The sequence below is a fragment of the Pleuronectes platessa genome, chromosome 22, assembly GCF_947347685.1.
Source record: "Pleuronectes platessa chromosome 22, fPlePla1.1, whole genome shotgun sequence".
Lineage (NCBI taxonomy): Eukaryota > Metazoa > Chordata > Actinopteri > Pleuronectiformes > Pleuronectidae > Pleuronectes > Pleuronectes platessa.
In genome coordinates, this window is record NC_070647.1 from 17,935,959 (window position 1) to 17,954,202 (window position 18,244).

The 18,244-nt window shown below is 45.7% G+C and overlaps 3 protein-coding genes across 3 annotated transcripts in view; 2 read left to right on the forward strand and 1 right to left on the reverse strand.

The window, feature by feature from the left end:
* LOC128428730 (CD9 antigen) overlaps nt 1-5,366 on the forward strand; it is a gene marked incomplete in the record, with an annotated part of 5,793 nt that extends 427 nt beyond the window's left edge. The window contains 7 exon segments of the mRNA XM_053414964.1: nt 2,860-2,962; nt 4,038-4,135; nt 4,257-4,331; nt 4,437-4,538; nt 4,648-4,728; nt 5,055-5,138; nt 5,270-5,366. Coding sequence (XP_053270939.1) covers nt 2,860-2,962; nt 4,038-4,135; nt 4,257-4,331; nt 4,437-4,538; nt 4,648-4,728; nt 5,055-5,138; nt 5,270-5,335 — 609 coding nt within the window.
* A 629-nt stretch (nt 5,367-5,995) lies between these two features.
* Nucleotides 5,996-11,508, reverse strand: cwf19l1 (CWF19 like cell cycle control factor 1). The gene is made up of 14 exons (XM_053415340.1): nt 11,379-11,508; nt 11,144-11,228; nt 10,530-10,614; nt 9,939-10,040; nt 9,389-9,603; nt 9,014-9,129; nt 8,706-8,790; nt 8,444-8,596; nt 8,107-8,254; nt 7,942-8,021; nt 7,577-7,786; nt 6,913-7,032; nt 6,738-6,835; nt 5,996-6,649 (listed from the first exon to the last, which is right to left on the reverse strand). The coding sequence occupies exons 1-14, from the start codon at nt 11,399-11,401 to the stop codon at nt 6,505-6,507; spliced, it is 1,665 nt and encodes a 554-aa protein (XP_053271315.1). The 5' UTR covers nt 11,402-11,508; the 3' UTR covers nt 5,996-6,504.
* An 817-nt stretch (nt 11,509-12,325) lies between these two features.
* dmtf1 (cyclin D binding myb-like transcription factor 1) lies at nt 12,326-18,045 on the forward strand. The gene is made up of 17 exons (XM_053415349.1): nt 12,326-12,410; nt 14,120-14,238; nt 14,339-14,428; nt 14,580-14,665; nt 14,841-14,952; nt 15,076-15,152; nt 15,242-15,399; nt 15,485-15,517; nt 15,633-15,742; nt 15,843-16,071; nt 16,153-16,304; nt 16,499-16,690; nt 16,819-16,895; nt 16,995-17,153; nt 17,295-17,504; nt 17,577-17,682; nt 17,780-18,045. Exons 2-17 carry the CDS (start codon nt 14,127-14,129, stop codon nt 17,812-17,814), a joined length of 1,938 nt encoding a protein of 645 aa, XP_053271324.1. The 5' UTR covers nt 12,326-12,410; nt 14,120-14,126; the 3' UTR covers nt 17,815-18,045.
* Nucleotides 18,046-18,244: the final 199 nt, after the last annotated feature.

Genomic DNA, 18,244 nt, shown 5'->3' on the forward strand with positions numbered 1-18,244 from the left:
GTTGCACTGACTCTGTCAGATTCAGACAACCACCAACAGGGGGCGGTACTCAGCTCAAATTGTTTTGTCTTCCTCCTGCTTCGTTATTCTTTTTCATTAAGTTTTAATTTTTATTATCATTTTTTATAGTTTCTCCTGAAATATTCTCCTCAGTCTCCAGCTCCTCTCCTCCTCCTGGTTTTAAATGATTTCCAAGAGTCTGGATGTGGACTGGGATGGAGGGAGGAAGAGAGGGAGGGAGGGATGAGGGAGGAGAGAGGGGTGGATGGAGGGAGGAAGGGGTGGATGGAGGGAGGAAGGGAAGAAAGAGAGGGAGGGAGGGAGGGGAGAGAGAGAGGGAGGGGGTAGGAGAGGGATGAAGGGAGGAAGCGAGGGAGGAAGAGAGGGATGGATGAAGGAAGAGAGGGAGGGAGACAGGGGAGAGGGAGGGAGGGAGGGAGGAAGGAAGAGAGGGATGAGGGAGGAAGAGAGGGAGGGAGGAAAAGAGGAGGGAGGGAGGGAGAGAGAGAGGGGGGAGGGAGTAGGAGAGGGATGAAGGGAGGAAGAGAGGGAGGTAGAGAGGGATGGAGGGGATGGATGGATTGGATGGAGGAAGAGAGGGATGATAGAGGTTTGGAGGGATGGATGGAGGGATGGAGGAAGAGAGGGATGGATAGATAAATGGAGGGATGGAGGTCGAGAGGGATGGATGAACAGAGGGATGATAGATGGATGGAGGGATGGAGGTCGAGAGGGATGATGGAGGTATGGAGGGATGGATGGAGGGATGGAGGAAGAGAGGGATGGATAGATGGATGGAGGGATGGAGGTCGAGAGGGATGGATGAACAGAGGGATGATAGATGGATGGAGGGATGGAGGGAGAGAGATGAGTCTTCAGTAGCTCAGAGACAAATATGAAGGAATGAAACAAACGATTCTGATCCTGTGATTTCTCTTAGTTTGATTATTTATTTGATAATCAGGTTATTAAATAATGCTATAAACATATTGATAAATATGTTCATTGATCATCTGATAAATAAATGAATCATGAGTCTGATTCATATTTTGATGAACAGTTTTACAGTTTAATAAACCGATCAGTTAGAGTTTAATCACTTTCAGCTGCAGCTCATCGTCTCAATCAGTAGGTTGTTACTCTGAGAAGGCTCCTCTTCCTCTTCCTCCTGTTCCTCCTCCCTCCAGCTGTTCCCTCCACCCCTCCCCCCCTCACCTGCTCACATTACCAGGTGAGGTGTGGCTCACACACAAAAAGCCGCTGGTTGTGTAGCGTGTCACTCAGAGGACAGTTTGTTTGTGTTGGATCCTGAGCTCAGAGTCATGGGAGGACTTCAGTGCATCAAGTACCTGCTGTTCGCCTTCAACCTTCTCTTCTGGGTACGTACTCACCTCACTGACCTGACGCTGAGGAGGTGGCATGAGGAGCAGAGGAGGTGGCATGAGGAGCACACATGAGGAGCACACATGAGGAGCAGAGCAGAGGAGATGAGGAGAAAGCTGTGATTTGAAAATGAGTTTTTAAACGTGAATCCTTCGCTCTGAGTCTGAGGCAGAACTTCTGCTCTGACTTTAATTAACTCGTGAAAAAACATGATTTAGATAAAACTTCAACATTAACTGAAGTAAACATTCAAACTCTGACTTGAAGTTTAATTTTCGTTCCAAACAGAAGCTGATAAACACGTGAGATTCTCTGATGAATCATGATTAGAGTGAAATCACCTGTTGAGCTGCAGCGACTCCACAGGAAGTGACATCAGATCCAGACTCAGAACAAATTAAACACACATGTTCTTATTTTCAGCCTGAAGTCAAAAGACAAACTTTGCATGTTTAGAAATGTTCACATAAAATAAAAATGTTATTTTTTACTTCCTCAAGTGAAAAGTTGCTTGATGGAAACTGATCAGAAACCTTGAGACACGTTTCCCTCACAGGAGCAGATTTGATGACCTGAGTGATTTGTTGAGTCCTGTGTTATTACTGCTCTCACCTGTTTACAGCAGCTTGTGCTCTAATGACTGTTTGTGTGTCTGGAGCCTCAGTGACGATCACACAAACACCACAAACACCTCGTTCTGAACCTCAGACTCCGTGAGGTCCACGCTCTCAGCTCCTGCTTCTCAAACCTAAAGTCTCATTTCAATCAAAGATCCTCTGTGTGTGTGGGACCGTGAGAAGCTGCAGAACCTCCTCAGATGATTCGTGTGTGGTGGTCCAGCAGCTAATGGTTCTGTAGAGTCTGAGGTTAATGAGTGTTGTTGGGGGGGGGGGGGGGGAGTGTTTTCCTCTGCACAAACACACAAGTCTCCTGAGAGTGTTTCACTGCATCGTCATCGTCCTCCACTCAGTCGTCCTCTTTGTCTTCTGTTGGCACCAGAGGATGAATAAATACAAATACTGAGGGGGGGGGCTCAGCGTCCTGTAACTACAAGGCAAAATGTTTACATAACGGATCCATGAAAACATTTCATTTCGTTTTCTAGAGCAACATTGTGACGGTAGCATAGTAACGGTGTATTTATTTTATTTGTGTATTTTCTCTGCTTTGACAGAAGCTGCAAAACGAACATTCACTTCTTAACTTTGAGTTTTCTGCCTCAGTGAAGGAAACCTGGTGCAAAGTTTTAATTTGGCTCAAAGGAAATGATTCGAGGTCAAAGGTCAAGGTTGTTTTTTTGTCTTCTCTATACAGGAATACGAACAATTCAGAGGTCGTCCAAGATAAAGTTTTCTTTTGAGCATAATGACGACTGTGGATCTTTCCCTGATTTGTAACTGTCTGAACACAGGATATTATTTAACTTCCCCAGGTTGCTCCTCCTGTGTCAGTGACCCTGTGTCTGTTCTGCTGTAGTTGGCAGGTTCTGGAGTCCTGGCCGTGGGTCTGTGGCTGCGGTTCGACTCCAGGACGGCAGGACTGTTTGAAGGAGAGGACTCGCCCACCGTCTTCTTCACTGGTGAGTTCTGGTTACAAAGCCAACTTATTTTTCTTAGTGATACATGTTTGAAGGGTAAATGAAGCCCTGCTGCAGCTGAGCCCTCGCTGCTCTGGGTTGTAGAGCAGCTTTCAAACCGCGGATCTAGACATGGTGTGTAAAGGGCAGTCGACAGGAAGTGCTGCTCTGACACCTCTCAGGTCTGAGCTTTATGAAGCTGTTACAGTTTGTGGTTGAAAGGTTTGATTCTTTACAGGAAGAACTGAGGAAAAGTTTTATTGAAGCATTTTGCACCTTGTTGAGAACTGAACCAGATCCATCTTGATTTATTGAGTCCATAAATTTACTGATTTAGATCTGAGTGGTCAGAGGTCAAGTGTGAGTCTGTGATGATGTGGAGGAACACGACCACGCATGGAGTTCCAGTGACAATAAGCCTGTTTGATCAGAGAGGCTGTTTCTTGAGCGCCACCTAGTGGCCGTGGATGACACGTCTCTCAGGACAAGACGTGAAGGACGATGGGAAGTTTCCAAACAGCAGCAGATGTTCTCCATCCTATTTTAAATGTGGCTCCCTGGATGTCACCTCGTGATGATGATGGGGGGGGGGGGGGGGTTTCGACTGGACAGAGGTTGACTGAGGCCACTGAGCTCGTCCACACACACACACACACACACACTGACGTCTTTCTTCTGTGCAGGACAGGGACGTCTTTGTCTCAGAAAGACAGAGCGGCTCCCTCCTCTCTCTTTGTGCTCCTCCATCACACGGAGCAGTGAAGTGGGCAGCGAGGCGACAATGGTCTGAAATGACAAACATCTTAATAACAGCTCTGAGAACAGTGGAGGAGGCTTTTCTTTGGGTGGTGTGGCTGTGTCCTCGTGACATCAGCTCTGTGGTTATTGTTCGTGTTGTGTTTATGATTCACGCTCATGAAGCCACAGTGACAACGTGGGATCGTTGTTGACGACTTTAAATCACTTTTCTCCCCAGTTGTCTCGTGTTCACATTCAAGTTCTGTCACATATCAATTATGATCTGTCATATATGGATGTTGTTGTTGTTGTTGTTGATGAAACGTTGCTGATGCTGCAGGTGTGTACATCCTGATCGCCGCGGGGGCTCTGATGATGGTCGTCGGCTTCCTGGGATGCTGCGGCGCCATCAAGGAGTCGCCGTGCATGCTGGGACTGGTGAGTCACTGGTCTGTGTCCGAGGGAGCGAGCCGACTCCATCGGGACAATCGGCTTCTGTTCGTCATTTACAAGCTTTGATTTCAGAAAAGCTTCAGAACCTCTTGTTTTTCTTCTTCAGTTCTTCCTCTTCCTGCTCCTCATCTTCGCCATTGAGGTGGCTGCTGGGACCTGGGGCCTCTCCAACAAAGACCGGGTACACACACACTCACACACACACACACAGATGTAGTTATCTCATTGTTGCTGGTGAGTCTGTGGTTTTAAACCATTGGTGTTACTGGTTTCCTTCGTGTTTCAGGTGGTGGAGGACGTCACAGAGTTTTACAAACAGACTTATTCCAACTACGTCCAAACCAAACAGGAAGCTCTGAAGGAGACGCTGCGGCTCATCCACTTCGGAGTGAGAACAAACCTCAACACAACTTAACATCTGACCTCTCTGCTGACTGGGCTCTGTATCAGAGAGCATCATGTGACCTGAAGTGTTTCCCCTTGTGTCCTTGTCCCAGTTGAACTGCTGTGGTCCGACTGGGACGGTGATCACTGCGGCCAAAGACACCTGCCCCGACAAGGAGGCCCTGCTCGTCACGGTAAACTGGTTATTGTTGCTCTTTTACTGTCGGGAGTTATTATAACTTCATGATTTTATTTCCCACAAGGAGAGAAATGTATGAAGGGTCAATAAAAAAATCAAAGTGGACGTTTGTCAAAGATGGTTTCTGTCCTTCTTTAGTTCGTTATCACACTAAGTTTGGTTTTAATTATTCAATGAAGTCATACAAACAAGACTTACTCTTGATTGGTCGAGCACGTCCACGCCACAAGATGGATTCCAGATGTTCTGGGTCTTATCCGACTTGTCGCTGGTTTGATTCCCTGTTGCTCTGAACTCTGTCGTTTCTCTGCTCCTCGTCAGAGTTGCCCGAACGCCATCGACGAGATGTTCAACACCAAGCTGCACATCCTCGGTGGAGTCGGCATCGGCATCGGAGTCATCATGGTGAGTCTGTGGAAGACGTTCTGTGATATTAGGTCTCGTGTGAATCATTTCATCTTTTCATGACAATATTAAACCGTTGTGTAAGTTTCCTGGTGACACTTGGACTCGATGCTCCTCCTGTCTCTCTTCAGATCTTCGGGATGATCTTCAGCATGATGCTCTGCTGCGCCATCAAGCAATCCAGAGACTTCGTGTGAGGAACCCCAACCCCCCCCCCCCCCCCCCCCCGCTGATGCTTCACACTCAGTTTAATATGATGATAAAGTTAGTTTCCTGCCGGGTCCGAACAGGATGACCAGCTGTGACCGTGCGGAGCCCGAGCAACTTTGATTTTTAGATTATATCTGTATCCAAAGTAAAAAGATGCGTTTTTAATTCTATTTGATAAATGTAATATCCAGAAACATTGACAGGAAGGAGAAGAGATCCGACTCTGAACTTTGTGACGAGCTCGGCTCTTTTGTTTTGCAGCTAACAGAATGTGACTGGTGTTTTATTTTGAAGTTGCACGTTTGAAGCTTGGATTTATTTTTTTAATTAAAGAACTGAGGAGTTTTATAACCTGTTACTGATGCAGTTTAAATATATACGATGCCAAATAAATGAATTAATGTGTTAAACTGAGTCATATGTTTTTTGTTGTTGTGTAAAGTTCAGACTGAAGAGACGATGAGTCACAGGATCAGAACAAACGGTTTAAATCCTGGAACTTTACAAACTTCTCAGACTGGTAAAGAAAAATGATTATGCAAATATCAAATCAGAATTAGCAGAGACGGATGAATCTGAGGGAATCAGCTGGAGAGGGAATGTGATCTGAACCTCGAGATGAAAATGACCAACACGAAGCAACAAGCTCAAAATAAGAGTTTAATGATTGACGCTCATTTACAAAATACAAGAAATCCATTTAAAAACCAGTTTCACCAGACTGAGTTAAAAACACTGAAGTCGTAGAAAAGTTTAACTTTTATTGTTGGAACTGTTTCGACAGTTTAATTCACTGAGTTTCAGAAACTGAGAAACTCGGTGGATTCACTTTTTCAATAAGAAATACATAAAAACAAATTGTGTTCCAACAGTGAGGTTTTGTGTTTAGTCCCTAACTCAAATCTTCTTCACTTCCATAAACAAGAGACTGAAAATAAGTTCCCTTAAGTCATTTGTTGCATCTGAAAAAACAAACAGATTTTTGTGATCTTACTCATAAAACTCATAATTCCTTTGTCGCTGCACCGGCAGCATCCGTCCAACATGATCATTAAAAAAAGAATCTCTGGTTTAAAACAAACTCAAAACCACAGTTTGACATCTGGGGGACGATGAGAAGTTCAAACAGCACTTTGTGTGTTTGTGTGTGTGTGTGTTAGTCCTCCCAGGCGAAGTCGTACGGTTTGAAGTCGTCTCTCAGCCGCTGGCAGCTCGCCTCCTCCTCCTCTCGACTCTGTTTACACTCCTTCCAGTCGGCTCGGGTCGGGATGTTCAGCAGCGCCTCGCTCGCCAGAACCTCCCTGTGTTCAGACAGGGACACGTTGTGTAGTAGTTTGTATGAATTATAATTTAAATTTATGTCTGAATCATTGTTGTGTGATTGTTTACCTTCCAAACTGCAGAGGAAAGTTTTTCCTGATGCGATAGAAGAGTTTCTCCCCCGAGTCGAACTCCACGTAGAAGTACGGCGTCCCTGGGGGAGCAATCTACACACACACACACACAGACTCACACACACGCTGCAGGATGTGCACGTTGTGTAGTTGTGTGTTCACTTGTGTACCTGTTTGAGTTCGGTGTGTTGAGGAATCTCCATCAGCTCCATCTGCTGCTCCTGAGCCTGGACCGTGAACGCGTCCTTGATGTCGTCGGTGGTGCAGCGGTCCAACGGCACCGGGACCACCTGACCCACAACAACACAACATGTCAGGGTCACATTGTGTGTTTTGTGTCTCTTTATCATCCTTGTTAGGGTTAAGGTCTGTTGTCTTACTTCTGTTTTCAATCATTTTGTGCCTCTTAGTTGTTGTTTTACATCTTTGTTGTGTGCTTCTGATTTCATTTTTGCATCTTTGTGGTCGTTATCTGTCCGTGTGTAGATATTTAGCTTTGTGTGTCTGTTTCCTTGCATCTATCTGTTGTCATTTTACTTCTTTCTTTAATTGTTTTGTCCATTTATCACTGTTTTCAATCCCTTTGTGGTCGTTGTGTGTCTCTTGGTTGTCGTTTTGCCCGTGATTGTTGTTCTTTCATCTCTGGTCATTTAACTTCTCTCTTCAGTCATTTTGTGTCTCTTTAATGTTGTTTGACATCTCTTTGTGGTCGTTGTGTGTCTGTTTATCATCAGTTTGTGTCTTAACTGAGCTCTGCAACTTGAAGACGTGTAAACATCAACAGTTGGATTTGGTGTTGTGGTGTTGTTGTGGTGTTGTTGTTGTGTGTCCTACCTGCAGCTGCAGGTGCTGGCTCCGGTAGTTCCTCTCGAACACAACACAACGCTCTCCTTTGCTCTTGTAGAAACTCGTCAGGGCCGACTTGTACTTCTCCATCTCCTCCACCACCTCAGAGCTCAGCTCCACCACAGACTGGTAGTGGCCGATGGGCAGGATCAGCACGTGGTGGGGGGTCAGGCCGCCTTTGGCCAGAGCCAAGTAACACTGCAAACACAATCACTCCTTTATGTAGACACAAAATACTGGAAACGCACTGAAACAAACTAAGTTAAGTTACAAAGTGTAGAACTTATTAACCTAGAAGCTACACAACAGCGTTCTGTGTGGATGTGGATGTGTTTGTGTGTCTGTTTTCTCACATGTGACCCGATGCTGATGACCAGATGTTTCTCCACCTGAGGACTGGCCAGACAGAACCAGCAGGGACCAGTGGGCTGAGCTGCACACGACAAACACAAGAAGAAGACATGAAGGTCTCTGGAGGAGCCGGGTGTCTCTTCCTGTTTCCAGCCGGTTGGACTCACGGTGTCTTCGTGGCTGTTGGTGTCCGTCTCCATCGTGCTGCCGCTCTCGTCCTCGTCCGTCTCCGTCCAGATGTCGCTTCCTGCCCCGCCCCCGATGACCCCCCCCCTGGCTCTTGCTCAGGTCAAAGAAGAACTGGGGGGCCGGCTCCTGGACACACGACAGGAAGTACAGACACAGGGTTGAGTTTTTCAAAATAAAATGACATCCAGAAAAGAGAAGAATAGACTGTAGGTTTAATATGAACACGTCAAAGAGCTGCTTTATTGTGCGAGGCCCGTCTCTTATTTTGGCTGCGTACAACATGTCCACACAAACACACACAGACACACACTGTACCTCCTCCTCTGCGACGCTGAAGCCCGTCTTCAACGTCTCCGTCTTGTCTTTGGAGACACGTCTGTACGGGTTCTCTGTCACGTCCTGAGGCTGCTTCACCATCTCTGTGGGATCCATGCTCTTCATGGGGACGATGTTGAAGGCGTAAAGATACTGAAGACACACACAGACACAAACCCACACACAGTTTTAAAGTCTGACACACACACATATTAATGGTGCAACAAGAACAAAAGCTGATATTACTGTATTTAACACACACCTTCTTTTTGGCAGGGTTGTTGACGGTTGCAAGGGCGATGAAGCGGCTGACGTGCTGAGCGTTCTCCTGGAGAATGAGGTGATTCCTGAGGACACACACACACACAGTGTTACACAGACACACACAGTGCGACACAGACACACACAGTGCGACACAGACACACACAGGACGATCAGTCAGGACGTGTCCATCACTGAGATTTCAGGTTTATTGTCAATATCCGATTAAATGTTGAAATGTTCTCCAGACAATGAATTAAAACCCTGAGGAGCTAAATAAACATTGTGTTTGATGTTAGTCCAGTTTACCTGTAGGGGAGTCTCTCGTAGTGAGCGCCCTCTAGTGCAGCAAAGTGGTACCGCGGCTTCAGCTTGTCTGCGAGGTTGGCGACGGAGCTGCTTCCACAGAACTTTGTGTTCACTTCCTGCAACAGAGACGCACAAAAACAACAAAAACTTTGAACTTTGAACAAGACAAGACCAGGTTCATCTTCACAGCTGCTCTGGAACTTTCAGGCACTTCACACATCTTCCTCTGCAGATGACAATCACACAAAGTAGACGTGTAAAGAAATAAATAAAAGTAGGTTTAAGACTCTTGATTCTAGAAAAGTCAACTTTGATCAAATCCCTTAGAAGCAGCTTTCGTCCAATCAGAGATCAGTAAACTGAACAGCTGGTTACCGGGTTGTTAGCGTAGTGCCACACCCCTCGCGGCCACTGAGACGTCAGCAGGATGTCGACGCCTCTGAACTTGGAGCTGCTGGTCAGCGGAGCCACGAGCGCCGTCAGGTCTTTGGCGGTGTAGCAGTGAGCCGGGGCCGGTTCCTGGGGGGCCTCCCGACCGCTGACGTAGGCGATCTGCAGTCCGGACACGCCGGTGAACACGCCACGGCGCCCTGAGACACACGTGATGCATGAGGTTTCAACACACAAACTTTAAATAGACAAATCGAAACATCCCAGTTTTGGCAGAAAACTAAAAACTGTCTTATTATTTCTTTAAGGTTTTAAATGAATGATCAGGAGTTTGATCGAAGTGGTTTTTGATTGATTATTGAATCTTATTTGGAAAATCTGACAGAGAAAGATAGAAAGAAAAGATGTAAATGATCGAAATATAGATGACGTGTTTCTGACTGTGACTGATTTTAAAATCTCTACAACAGCCACATTCATGTAAACTACACTGAAATGTCCCTTTGATGTTTCCGTCAGGTGCACAGACTCTCACCCAGATACGTGATGTTCTCAGCCAGCTCACAGCCGTCAGCGCCCGGGAACTTCTTGGCCGTCTCCTGACTCGCTGCTCCCAGGACGTAGGTGTGGATCGGAGCTGAGGGCGAAGAGAGAGAGAGGAGTCCAAACTGTATCAGCCTGTTTTCAACTGTTTCACTTTACATGTGACAGAGAAGCTGGAATGTACTTTTATTTGTGTTTACTTTATTTTTGCATGTATTTAACACTATGGTCACATGACTCAGGCTGCATGGTACCTCAACATAACCTTTAATAAATACAAATAACATTAAATAATCGTATTTTATTATAAAATGTTTTTAAATTGACTTTCTCCACAGTTTAAATAGAAAATGATATCTCACTGAAACACATATTTCACCAATAAACTAAATCAATAACTGTTTTCCAGTGATGATCAGGCTCATGAATCAATCACAGGTCAACAGAGACTCATTATTAATGCCTCTGACAGAAGACATGCATAATCTAGCAGCGCCCCCATGTGGCCACACTTCACAGTGTTGACAGACTGTCAGTAGAACCTGTCAGTGGTGAACCAGCTGTTCCTTCCAGATGTTTGTACCTTTCTTGGCTCCGGTTTTGTAAAGCTGCCACTCGGCCTCGGCCTCTGGTGTCGTCCCGAAAAACTCACCGACGCACAACAAGAGCTGTTGGGAAACAAAATTCAGAATGTGTTATTATTTGAATAATCAGTTTTACTATTACTTTTCATCAACCTGCAGATATCGTGTTGATTCATTGGTTGATTCGTTTGTTTATTTAATTCCAGGAAATAGAGAGAAGTGACACTTCCAGGTCATTCAAAAATAAATGAAGATTAAAAGCTGAAAATTAACACAAGTTTGATTTTTGAATGAAAAATGTCGTAAATATGAGTCAGTCGAGTAATTGGTTAATTAACGGTTTGAGCACTTAGTGTACAAACTGTTGTGTAGCTGTTGTGTTACTGAAAATCATTAAACTTTCTTTTGTACAGGAACATCTGAACCTGTAAAATTCTTTAAAAGTAGAAACGTCTGAGGCTCAAGGGGTAAAAATAAAGTTCACATATTTCATGAAGTTAATCATAAAAGTAAAAGCATGAGGCAGCCTGCACGACTTCACAATAAAATACAAGAGAATAGATCATCAACATCAGTCTGTGAACATCGAGACGTTTCAGAATAAAACTCTCACATCGAACTGCCCCGCCTTCTTCTGGATGCTCTGCACGCGACTGAACACTGCGTTCAGCTGCCCCCCCACGTCTCCACACGCCAAACTGCAAACACACAAACACACACACATGGTTTAATGCACATTTCACATCAACACAACACGAACAACACCAGCAGGAACCCAGTCACTGAGCACAGATGCACTGGGACCAGCAGAACTCCTGGTGAAGTCCAGTTCCACGCCGGGGACTCACACTCGGGTCGGTTTCTCCTCCATGTTCCTCAGGAGCTTCTCACGAACGTTGCAGATGTTTGGATTTTAGCAGCTTCAATGTTCCGTCCGTCACTGAAAAGGGTCCGGGGGGAAGAAACAGAGGAACCAATGTTGTCTTTAAGAAAACTAGGCGTTGTTGAGCTAAATGTTTTTTTTTGCGTTTGAATCAATTTAACTTATAAAATTTAAACTTGAATTTAAGAGGTCAAACTTTCAGTATTTTAGTTATTTAAAATAAATTAATACTTAAATATAAAACATTATTATCCGGACGGATTGTAGGAGCGGACAGACTGGTTGCCAGGTTGGACTCTTTCACGCAAAACAGAATAAGCAGCTATTATTTGATTTATCCCTTTTTTCTTCACAAAAGGATCAAATGAAAATGAACTATAGTAAAAAGTGATGGTACAATAAAGACGAATAATTACGAATTCAACCACATCCTCGTCTTCTCAGTTTTAAATTGTGCTGTATGAAAAATATATAATAAATCAAATTGAAATTTGAAAAGCAAGCTGGACATGTTTTATACAAATTAAGAAAGGAAACGTGCAGATCCTAAACTGTATAAACAACTGAAATAAAGTGCATTAAACAAATGTATGAATAGATTCTAACAACATTTGATGTGTCATATGCATAATTTACATGAAAATAAATAGAAACAAAGTCGAAAAGTCAGAATCTTCAGGTTCCAGCTTCTTACATTAGAACATATCTTTGCTATAATAGAATATCGTTGGATTTTCTTATTGATTCGAGGAAACAGTTTGAAACATGATGGAAATATCTTTATATGGAGCGTCTATTAGTGAATCTGTTTTCTTTAATAAATACTGCTGTAGGTTCAGATCCCTGGTGTGAGTATGGATATCGAGCGTGTGGACAGAAGCAGCAGCAGCAGTTCGCGGATGTGGCCCGGACCTGGCAGCCCGCTCGGGCCCTGGGCCGCTCAGCCTCCATCCTGGTACTTTGTTCATCACCCAAGTCCCCGGACCCAAAACAGGAAGTAAGTAGCACGATCTAAAGTTAAATTCCGCTTGTGTTTGGTGGAGGCGGCGGCGGAAGCTCCGCGTGCGGAGAACCCGCCGCTAAAACCCAGCCGGACCTCGGCAGCAGTGCGTGAGAACCCCGCAACGCACGAGACAAGCTCCAGCGGCTCGAGTGAAACATGGCGCCGGAGAGTTTTCTTCATTTAGCGGCGCAGCTAGCTGCATGCTAACAGCTAGCATCGGCTCCCGGCGTCTGTTTGTCTGCGTCCAACTCGATTGAACACGAAAACACGCGCGGTTCGATTCCCACTGAGTGATAGAGGTTTAAAGGAAGAACCGTAAATCACAAACACACACTTAATGTGTGAGTCCAAGCTGCTCACACACAAACATGGGGCTCGAACCAAACCAGGTTCACAAACTGGGTCTATTTAACAACAAGAGGGGAATCGAACACGGAGCAGCACTGGGATGTGATGGAGCCGATTTAAAACGTGGTTCCACAGGAGAGGAACCAGTGTCTTCACCTGTCTTCATTCATCACGTGGAGAAGAGACAGGATCTCGTTTCACGAACTTCTTCATGCTCCTGATTGTTCAGATGTTTACACGTGATTCTATTAAACGTGTGTTTTATGACACAATCTTCAGACTGAACCACTTTTAATGGAACACGTTTGAATTCAAGTGGATTCCAGTTGTGTGTGTGAAAGTCCGAAACAAGATAAAGATCCTATCAAAAGTGATTTGATTCATATGAAGGTGATTTGATCTGAAGCAAACACTGGAACACAAGCCTGTTTATTCCTGATCAGTTATGATGAGTCATGGTTTTGTTTGAATCACGTTAAAGTGTTTTAATCAAATCAACTGATGATTCATCACAAGCTCTTTTCATTTCATGTCCATGTTTCCTTTTTAGGTTCTTACCTTCATATTCTTAGTGTAGTTGATGCCAAACAACAAACACACAACTAATATCCACTTGTGTTGACACCTATTAGAACTCGTCCAGTTTTACTCAAATTGTCCAACAAGCACAACAAACTTTATTATCATCTTCTCATCACAAGTAGTGTGAAAAAGTTTGGACAAGTTTAAAGTATAAACTGACAAAATGTAAATTAATTTAAATCAACAGATGTTAAGTTCTCCAAAAGGTTTTTCTTCTTGTCCACTGATGTTCAATAAAATATGATCATGTGTATTTTGTATAAGTGGGAAAATAAACATCTTCACAGTCATCTTGATATTTCAGAGTGATGATTCATGATTCAGTGATGTATCATAAGAAATTATATTAAGGCTTGACATGCATATATATATATAACTATATTAAATAGACAGTTTTTGATAATCTGTATTTGTAGCCTTAATCACAGTTAACACAATAATCTTGATAATTATCTATGATAAAATATCCCATAATTTCTATATAAGCATTACTGATGTACAGTTTGTGTATTTCACATGTAAACACTTTGGTCTGTTAATGTATAAATATGATTCACAGAGTGGAGCTGAAACTATGAGTTGATAAATTGATGAGATAGAAAGTTACCTACTCAACGATTCTTCTTCGACAATGAAATGTTCAGGTGTTTATGACGCGCTGTGACAGCAACAACACAAACCTGAGACTGTGACAGGGAGTGTGTGTGAGTTTAAACTGTGTGTGTGTGTTTTACCTGTGTGTGTGTGTGTGTGTGTGTTTTACCTGTGAGCAGCTGCAGGATGAGTTCGGCTGCAGACGATGATGAAGATACTGAAACGTTAGAAACCGTGAAGTCCGTCACTCTCACTCAGGACAGTGATGGAAGCATCATACTGCACTGCCCTGCCAATGGTGAGTACACACACACAGATACACACACACACCATTTTATTCACTGTGATCATGTGATAGTGAAGATTGTGTTGATTTTCTTGTGTGTGTGTGTGTGTAGATGAGGACCTGGAGCCCCTGGAGAAGAAGCTGCGTCTCTCCACAGAGGAGCAGGACGACTCACCTCAGTTTTCTGTCGTCACGTTACCGAGTGAGACAAACAACTTCTTCTAAGGCAGATTTATAAATTTGTTGATGATATATTGGGAAAAATAAATTCTTAAGCTCATCAATCTTTGCTGAGTCGACTCCAGATGTTTGTCTCTGCAGCTGTAACACGTTGTCTTCGCTCGTCTTCACAGTCTCGGAGAACGACGAAGGCTTCGAGGTGACGATGACGGCCACGGCGGACAGTGACCTCACGGAGGAGGGCGTGGCTCAGATCCAGGTAGAGTTCAAACCTCTGTCCTTCTTCTGCGTCTGTGTCTCTCTGGGACGGGAGGAAGTTTCATCTGCAGATTAGAAACTTCTAACGTCAACTTTGGGTCAATGGAGTCGCCCTGGCTTCACTTCATAGAGTCCTCACGTCCCTGGTTTTGACAGATTTGTCTTTGTTTGTTCAGATTCTGCAGGAGGACGATGACTCTCTCTTGTCCAATCAGAAGGCAGAGGTGTCCCCTGTCAGTCAAGCCTGGTTCACAACCAAAGAAGACAAAGACACGTTGGCCAACAAAGGTTCGTTTCCACTTCTGATGAAAGAAGACGTGTCAGTTTTAAATCAGTTTTGGAGAAATCGTTTAAAAAACCTACAGTTGAACTTTCTTGTGAAGGAAGTTTTCAACATGTTCTCTTCCTCAGGTCACAAGTGGAAACAGGGCATGTGGTCCAAAGAGGAGATCGACCTCCTGATGAGCAACATCGACCGATACGTGAAGGTGCGCTACTTCCTGTCTGTGTTTTGTTGTCTGTTCTGTACGTGTGTGTCTGACTGGTGTGTGTGTGTGTGTGTGTTTGTGTGTTTCAGGACCGAGGCATCGAAGACCCGGCCGAGATCATTTTCGAGATGTCCAAAGAGGAGAGGAAGGACTTCTACCGCTCGGTGGCGTTGGGGCTGAACCGGCCGCTGTTCGCCGTCTACAGACGAGTTCTGAGGATGTACGACAACCGCAACCACGTCGGCAAGTGAGTGGACCGGCACAGAAGACACACAAACACACAAACTGACCCTGAAGATATAAGAGCTTTAATTTGAATGCTTTTTTTTAAGGTACACGCCTGATGAGATAGAGAAGCTGAAATCGTGAGTTGTTTATTTTCACATTTAAACAAAGAAATTAAAGAATCACACGTTAGTTTCTTTGTGTGTTCTTTGTGTGTTCTTGTGTGTTTATCTGACGTGTGCTCGACGTGTTCAGCTTGAGGCAGAAACACGGGAACGACTGGGCGACCATCGGAGCGGCTCTGGGTCGCAGCGCCTCTTCTGTCAAAGACCGCTGCCGCCTGATGAAGGACACGTGCAACACAGGTGGGGGTGTGCTCTACCTGGGGGGGGGGGGGCTTTGATTCACCAGTTTCTGTGTGAATCTGCAGAAACAGGTTATGTATTTATAATCTTTTCCACACAGGTAAATGGAGCGAGGAGGAGGAGCGCCGTCTGGCCGAGGTCGTGTACGAGATGGCGGGCGTGACCCCGGGCTCGGCGGTCACAGGGGGCGTGTCCTGGGCGTCGGTCGCCGATCAGGTCCGAACCCGCTCGGAGAAGCAGTGCAGGTCCAAGTGGCTGAATTACCTGAACTGGAAACACAGCGGAGGAACGGAGTGGGCGAAGGAGGACGACCTGAACCTCGTGCGCAGGTACGTCCTGTTTGTGTTGACGTGTGAACTCACACGAGAACAAACCACACGTGACGGTTAACGTGACATCACATGTGACAGGATATCGGAGCTGGAGGTGGAGGACGAGAACGAAATCAAGTGGGAGGATCTGGCCGGCGGGTGGAGCAGCGTCCGGTCGCCTCAGTGGCTCCGATCCAAGTGGTGGAGCATCAAGAGACAAGTGGCCAATCACAAGGACATCCCCTTCATAGGTGAACACACACACACACACACACACACACACACACACACACACACACACACACACACACACACACACACACACACACACACACACACACACACACACACACACACACACACATAAACAAGCATGCACGCTTTGAACACTTTGAGAATGATCCATTATTGTCTGTGTGTGTCTGTGTGTGTCTGTGTGTGTCAGTCCTACTGAAGGGCCTCCAGGAGGTGATGGAGTCGTCACAACAGACGGGGTCCGGACCGGGGAGCCCCTCCTCCTCCTCTTCCTCCTCGCTCCAGATCCGCCTCACCCGATTGGAGGAGAGCGGCCCTGCCCCCGGCTCGGTGGCCGGGCTGCAGATCCCCGTCCAGATCCCGTTGCAGATCACACATCTGGGTGAGACTCACCTCAACATCTGTCTGGTGTCAATTCATCATTTAAATGGTTTCACAGACTTCATGATGTCATCAGCTGAACTTGTTTGATTAGATTAAGAGTTTTGTTTGTTTCTGTTTCGGGTGCAGATTCCTCGGCAGCAGCCGGTGACGGTGACACCATCACCCTGAACACCGGGGCCCTGCAGACCTTCGAGATCCTGCCGGTAAGATCTTCATCTCTGTAGAAACCAGACGGTGCATTAACCTCTGACTCTTCTTCATCCTCACTCCTCCGTTCTCCTCCTCCTCCTCTCTCCCCTCAGTCGTTCCACCTGCAGCCCACCGGCACCCCGGGGACCTACTACCTCCAGACCACGTCCAATCAGGGCCTCCCGCTCAGCTTGTCCGGTAACGGCACCGTGACCCTGACGGCCGGCTCGTCTCCGTCGCCTCACGAACACATCATCCTCCACAGCCTGTCGGTCAGTGGGAAATGTTCAGTTCCCACCAGGGGCCCCTGAATCCTCAGGCCCCTGAGTCCTCGGGCCCCTGAGCCCAGGTCCTGAGTCTCTATATGATTTATTATTTACAGATATAAACCCGTTCTTTATTTCCCTCCTCAGACGGACGGCCTCTGCTCCAGCGACGGTGTCATCATCCAGACGGTCACCTCTGACCCCGCCTCCTCCGACCCTCTCTGCCAATCACAGCTGGTGGTGGAGACGGAGGGGCGGGGCCAGGAAGAGGCCCTCGACGCCACGTGTCTCCTGGAGAGTTCAGAGAGCGTTGTCACGGAACCACAGGAGCCAATGACAGATGGCTTCACTGTGAAGGTTCGTGATCCAGAACCTTCGTGTTGGAGGTTTGAGAATCGAACTGGTTGTTTAACTGGGATTGTGTTTCAGGAGATGAGCTCCCCCTCTGGTGAGGAACCAGTGGTGCATTCTGGGATAACATCTGACAGCGCTGTGCTGATTGTGTCAGCTCCCAACATCAGCAGCACTTTGACAGGTAACACACACAGACAGACACACACACAGACACACACACCTGCCTTTGCATTTTAACAGCAAATAAACTCAACATTGTTTTACGGATGTTTCCTCAGATCCAATCTTGGAGAACCAGGAAGGTTCAGACTGATCTGAGCCTTCATCACGACACATGGTGATTAAAATGGACTGAAAGAGGCTGAAGACAACAACAACAACAACAACATGACAGCAGCGCTCTGCTCGTGGAACTGAGAGTCTTAGTCTGACTCGTCCCTGGTTGGAACCAGGATGTGAACAAAAAGAAACAGACTTCTTAATCATGTCCGAAGCTTCATGTGTTTGAAGCTTCGGTTTGAAACCCCTGGAAGAAATGTGAAGGCAGCGGCGTCCTCACCGCTCTGCAGCACCAAAGAGACTCTGAAGGCTGTGATGGAAACACCGTGTTCTCATCAGGACCTTTAAAAACAAACTGAAATCATGAAGAGGAAATATTCTGAAGGAAATGGAATGAAAAATAAATCCTGTCCGGAGCAATGAGCTTGTTTTTTTAAAGATGGTCTCTTTGTTTTTTTTTCTGC

Excerpts from the sequence above, each read along its gene's own strand:
- cwf19l1 (XM_053415340.1), bottom strand. The coding sequence starts at position 11,401 with ATGGAGGAGAAACCGACCCGAGT. Across the intron at positions 8,597-8,705 it reads ACAACCCTGCCAAAAAGAAG|TATCTTTACGCCTTCAACAT; the intron begins GTGTGTGTTAAA and ends GTGTGTCTTCAG. Across the intron at positions 7,033-7,576 it reads GCCAGCACCTGCAGCTGCAG|GTGGTCCCGGTGCCGTTGGA; the intron begins GTAGGACACACA and ends GTTGTGGGTCAG.
- dmtf1 (XM_053415349.1), top strand. The coding sequence starts at position 14,127 with ATGAGTTCGGCTGCAGACGATGATGAAGATACTGAAACGTTAGAAACC. Across the intron at positions 16,305-16,498 it reads CAAGGACATCCCCTTCATAG|TCCTACTGAAGGGCCTCCAG; the intron begins GTGAACACACAC and ends TGTGTGTGTCAG. Across the intron at positions 17,683-17,779 it reads CATCAGCAGCACTTTGACAG|ATCCAATCTTGGAGAACCAG; the intron begins GTAACACACACA and ends ATGTTTCCTCAG.